The following is a 6249-nucleotide window of genomic DNA, read 5'->3' on the forward strand; positions in this document are numbered from 1 at the left end:
TGGAGTGCGAGATCCCTTAGTTTATTTCACGTTTTACAATGTTGCGTCATAAACTGATTCTTCACGCATGCGCATATTTAACAGTCGTATATCTTGATATCATCAATCGCAGCATCTCCTTTGTAACTCTGTCCTCTAATTCCTTCGAAAACGAGCTGTAATAAACAAAGCGTTATTGTTTGTAATATGTTGCAACAACAACATCGCTTAGTTATGGTATAAAATACAATAAATTAAAAAATACTTCAATAAATATAAAATAGACAACTGACGACAACCTATTTATAGTTTCATGGTGCGCTTTAACGGCTGAAAAGAAATATTATTCTAATTTTCTACAAAGATCACATCAAATTGTGGGCCCCGAAAGCAATCTCCTAGGGCTCCTTAGTCAGAAGGCGGTTGCCTGGCGATCAACCGCTGACCAAAGAGCCCAAAGACTCTGGGTACGAAATTGCCGGAAAGATCGGGACTCTCAGTGGTTACTACAATTTTGGTTCTCTAGTAGCGCACGGTCCACCCAAGATCCACCCAAACCACTTGCTCCTCCAATCTGTCTCGTATAATACTATCACACTACCTTTCCTCATTGGAAAGGTTATTGTCTTACTGCTGGACTAAATCATTTCCTTTTCAGTACAACTGCATTGACACAGTCATTAACCATCTATTTAAGTGAGGCAGTAATGTTAGCGGTTCAGTACTACTTTAATACCAGCATTACTCACTTTTTTAGACCCAGAGCCTTGTAGTCGCTGTTCTTTCATTTGCCACTGAGGGCCTTGATTTCCTGACTTCTCAAAAATCACTTTATCATTCAGTTTAACTTTGAGGGTTCCCATGCCATCTCCTTTCATGTGGTAGAAAAACCTCAAGCAGGACTTTCCCGTGAGCTGCACCCAGCGTGAAATTCTAGCCTTATCGCCGGATCTTCGGGGAGAAGAAGCCTCTATGTATATATAGAAACCTATCGATGGTAAACAAGACGTTTAAATGATTATTAAGCCCAAATTTGATGATAAGAAAAAGAAATTAAAAATTGAATCGCAGAATAGTCGACTGAGAAGGACTCAGAGTCGGTTTTGATGACATTGACTGACGTATCGACAACCTGTCTCTGACAATGAAGATGACTTCCGCTTAGCTTGTTGAAATGTCAGTCAATGTCACCCAGAACAGTCCTTCTCAGGACTACACTCACCCGGACATCTAACTTCACCTAGTTAACAAGGGTGTAGTCCCTGATATGTGTAATGTAGCATGCGTCATGAACATGCGCAGTAAAAAAATGTTAAAAGTAGCTATGCTATGATTCAATCTGAGTCTTGTGGTAAATCATGCTTCATCGTGGTTAAATCCAATGACATTCTGCGGTTTTTCCTCCTTATCCGAAAAGACTTGAAGCTGTAGCCTTTCCAAGCAGATGAAATTACAAAGGCAACACTTTCTCCTTAGTTCGGTGTTTTACGACCTTAAGTGTTGGTTCAAGAGAATTGAACCCATGACCACAGTAGCGAATCTCTTGGTTCATACTGAGAAAAGAGAAAAGTAGTCGATCTTTTCAGCACCTTGAGTCGGTACAACTTAATGGCAGGTGGATGCAAACTGCGATAACTGAAGAGGCGTCCGTGCACTTCACCTATCGCCCAGTGATGGGTCGCATAGACCGAGTCATTCTTTTAAGCCAATGTACTGTCATTTCACTTTATACGTTGTTTTTTTGTATTAAGGTCATTGGATTGCGTCTTCGATCGGCACTCACCACCGCCAGTATGATCGCCATCTGGTCCAGTGTTACGTGATCGTGTTCGTCCTTTGATTTTTCTCCAATCGAATGCGTCATCAGTCGCTTGGTTGAATCCACACAGGGCTCCAACTGTGTCAAAATTGCAGTTGAAAGCTGCAGAATAGGAACAGATCGTTACAGTATGCTGTGTAAAACCCTAAATTTGACTACGCAATCCAAGGAAGCCCGTTTTGTCAGCACTTTTTGTATTAATTTGATCAAAGGAAGATGATGAGTCTTTCCGCAAAGTTGAAAACTGCTATATGGAGAAAATTCCGAGTTACATTAAAACTTCCAATCGTAAAGGTAGTTCTGACTCCATCTTAACTTGCATTTCGTTTTTCAACAATAAATAATGGTGGTTAATAAGCGCTCTTTTTAATTAGAGAGAAAAATATAACATGTTTGAGATGGCTGTCATGTTGTCAGGGTAACCACTTACGGAACAATGTTGAGCGCATTTTGTTGAACAATAATTGTTGTCTCCGCACGTAATACTGTAACAAAACTGTTTGGTGATACAGTTAATGTTGAGCCACCTCAAGTCTATAGAAACGAGACACTATCAATGCGCACTGACTTACTTGCTGGACGTGGTGGAATGGTAACTGGAGGCCGAGCTGAAAAAACAAAGGTACAATAACAACATGGTCAAAGTGATTTTATCAATACCATTTACCATTCTATTATTTTCTGTTAATTACGGTGAACTTAGTTTAAGCGTATTTAGGTTTGAAAGTCATTGCCCGTCTTCTTTAAACACTTCAACACACACTGCACTAGAATCATATAGAATTTATATAAGTTTATAAATATGAATAATTTTACTTATAATATTAACTTGACTTGCAATTAACAACCTGAGAAAACTCAAGAATATGAATATAAGAATAATTTGCAAATAAGTGAAAAAGATATACGTATATATATTTACTGGCACAAAAAGGCAAATACTGTTCTGCATTGATCAAAGGCAGCATTCTCTGATCTCTTAGCTCGTATTTATGGTTTATGCGTTCGGGTAGCAAGTCATGCAGTTCGCTGTCTGCGTCGCAATTTGCTTTATAAAAGGATTTATACAGAGATTCCCTCCAAACAAATAGCGTTGGCAGATTTAGTACAGTGAGACCCTCATCATACGTCAGGTGTGGTTGTATGACCTGAACGGCATCGTGCCATACCTGGACCTCATCAGTTTATCACAACAGTTGTGATTAAACTAAAGTGCGACCGGACTGGAATATGAAAACTATACACAAGCTATTGATTACAGCGAACTTGTATTATCAAATTTTCTTTTTATAACGAGAAAATTCCTAGGTCTTCAAGCCTAGGTCTTCAAGCCTTAGTGCTTCTGTATAAATGTATGAATGAGCAGGGCCCAAGCTATCTCAGTAAACGATTCAACGTTTTGAATGTCAACAATGATCTACGCGGTAGTGGCTCTCGATTAAAGCTGCCACCTTTTAATTTAGACTGCTTGCATAAACCATTTTCATATATTTGTGCTAGATTATGGAATGGCATCCCAGTCAAGGTGAGGGAGGAAAAAGACCTCCCTTTTTTCAAGCTCGCCAATAGACTTTTGTAGCTTTTACATGAGTGTTTATAGTATATTTGTATTGATAGATAGTTGGTGGTTTCTAGAATATTTCTGAATTGTATTGATAAATTTTATCTTGTAAATAGCTCAGGAATTTTCTTTTGTATTTTTAGTTCACGTACACGTTACAACGAGCCTCCGGCTCTTGGGTGTTTTACGTGGTCGAATAAAGTATAATAAAATAATAATAATAATAATAATAATATTATTATTTATTATTATTATTATTATTATTATTGTTATCATCATTACTATTATTAGGTCTCAAAGATGAATTGAAGTTGAAGCGTTAGCTGAGGCTCTTTGTTGGATATTATATGTCATTTCCCTTCCATCCTCGGATACTCATCAAGACAATCAGCGGAGTCCTTTACGGTTATCAACCTCACCTCTGCGACCCGGGTTCAACTCTCTCCCCGGCCATAAGGGTGCATGAGGTGGTATGTGAGCGGAGATTCAGTCGATCTCAACCTGACTCAAGTTTTTTTCTCCGTGTTCTCCGAGGTTTCTCCCTCATCAAAATCGACTCTCAGCAAAAGTCCGCCACCCAAAAGATTCGATTTCTCTCATTTGTCCTTTGCCCATCAGTTTCGTGTATTACCTAAATTTAAAATATAGGTCCCGCTAAATTATGGCCAATCAGATTGGGTTCGGATGACCTCAACGTCTCTGATTGCCCTGAAACTGAAGAAACCGCAAGAGGGATCGCTCGTGATCAATGCAAGATTATGAATCGCGCAAGTAACACAATACCGCCACGATTATTTTGCGCAAAAATCTAGCAGGAGCCATCCTAAAAATAGATAATATCGAAAACTGATGGGTCTCATTTCATCCCAGATCGAGACTTCGATCTGGATTATGAACATCTACTCTCAGTCGATTACATCCGGCTGAGGGTGGATACCCTCGATAGGGATAACCTCTGATATCCCTCCCTTTCATTGAATTGAACGAATAAAGTTGCTATTATAAGGCAGTTTAGAACAGTTTTCAACAATTGAGTGTCGATAGTAATTAGCGAAGTGCATTGGTTTTGCACTAGTTCACTCAGTGATTGGTTCAAAGTTCTCGCGCCATTTTCTCAATTAACCAAACCAATCAACCAAAAGTGAAACCAAAAGCAATCGTGGCTTGCGCGTGGACATTTACCCGCGCTTTGTGTCGGCTACGTGCAATTACTTTGAGTTTTGATTGGTTTACTGGATTGTCTCCGTCCTTTTTGACTGGCCAAAGTAATTACTTTGGTTTTGGTTTTACGACACTTGATTGAAACTCGCTCTATCACGAACGAATGCCTGCTAATAACACAGATTGTGCGTTTAGTAACGTAACCAAACAATGGAGATCTCTTAAAAAGTATAACACCTCTAAAGCCTGAAAACTTACATCAACAAACCAAAACCTAAAACCTTATATAAATCAACATGCTAGAATGTTCAACACGATCATAAACTCAGACGTCATTCGCAAAAACAAAGTTTTGCGGAGGCCGTTCCAAAGGTTTCAACATTGCGCCAACAAAAGAACCAACACTTTTGCGAAGTTTGATTGGGAGGAACTAAGAACTAGAAACCAAACTCTCTCGTTTAGATAAAATACGCGGCTTTTGCGACCTGATGTGAGCATGCGTGTGTTTTACAATTGTTGAAGAGAGTGTTCAAAGGGCTTCAACACCATTCGACATTTTCGAGAACAAAGGAAAAGTTGAATCGACGCTGAATAAAAGTTTAAACCGATTTGAGGTGCGTTGCTAAGGATATAATGATTAAGTAATTTGAGAGAATTTGGCATTATTTTGGTCAGTTTCCAACTTTTATAAGCCAATGACCCTAAATATGACGTCATCATGCCATGCCCATGGTCACGTGACATAAAAGAAAACTCTAAATTTGTCTCCGTGCTACGCAATTTGGGTATTTAATCGATGGTTTGATAAATAAATTTGTATTCGCTTCTGCATCCAGCCAAGCATGGTTTTCTTTTTATTTTGAAAAGTGTTCTTTTTAAAGACATAAACGATACTGAAATACCCATAACTTTTTCAAAAAAGATGATTTGAAAAATCAATGCTAAGCTATATTCTGTATGTGGGGGTGAAATGTGCCATGTAAAAAAAAAATAATAATAATTCAATTTAAAGACTGCGGGAAATTTAGCTTTTTCTCAAACCGGAAGTCAGTTCGCTTACGCATGCGCAGTTGATCTGAGAACGAGCGCGAGGAAGGGCGAGGAAAAACCTTCGATGGAAACAACAGTTTGTGCGGTGACTTTTGCTTGTGAGTGGGTTTTCTTGTCAGCTCATGATATGATGACGTCAGTCACCGGAAGTAACATTTCACTTCCTTTACAACGCGCGAAAAATCCGTCTTTGGGCCCTTAAACGTGATTCAACACGCTTTCAACAAGCTTTCAACATTATTTACGCTTTCAGCAATGGTTGACGACCTGTTCAGACGCACCGAACATTTGGTTCAAGAAAGTGTTGAATGCGTGTTGAAGCAAATGTTAAAAACGTTTAAACAGGCCTTTCTGCTGAATAATTTCATAGTCTTGCTATTGCATCTTTACTTCCCATTATTATTATTATTATCATTATCATTATAGTTATCATTATCATTATTATTAAAACCGACACTTACTTGATGATTCGCGACATTTATAAAGCCGAATCATCTGCTCAACATCGATGGGACTTAGTGCTCTCCTGTTGCCAATGGAAACCTAGCAAATAACAACAGACAACACTTTAATTTTGTCGTCTTTATTATCTTTATTACACCGGCCATTTTACCTTTTTAATTGATTATTTGTAAGCGTGTTGTCCATTGTTAATGGTGAATACATGCAGCTAGGTACG

The 6249-nt window shown here is 38.6% G+C and overlaps 1 protein-coding gene across 1 annotated transcript in view; it reads right to left on the minus strand.

The window, feature by feature from the left end:
- Positions 1 to 6249, minus strand: part of LOC138041055 (astacin-like metalloprotease toxin 3) — an 18902-nt gene continuing 12653 nt past the window's right edge. The window contains exons 8-12 of the mRNA XM_068886833.1: positions 6032 to 6113; positions 2371 to 2406; positions 1763 to 1900; positions 729 to 967; positions 1 to 155 (exon numbers count right to left, since the gene is read on the minus strand). Of these exons, the coding sequence (XP_068742934.1) occupies positions 78 to 155; positions 729 to 967; positions 1763 to 1900; positions 2371 to 2406; positions 6032 to 6113 (573 nt within the window). The 3' untranslated portion in view covers positions 1 to 77. The remainder of the gene's footprint in view (positions 156 to 728; positions 968 to 1762; positions 1901 to 2370; positions 2407 to 6031; positions 6114 to 6249) is intronic.

This window comes from Montipora capricornis, chromosome 3 (assembly GCF_036669925.1).
Source record: "Montipora capricornis isolate CH-2021 chromosome 3, ASM3666992v2, whole genome shotgun sequence".
Classification (NCBI taxonomy): domain Eukaryota; kingdom Metazoa; phylum Cnidaria; class Anthozoa; order Scleractinia; family Acroporidae; genus Montipora; species Montipora capricornis.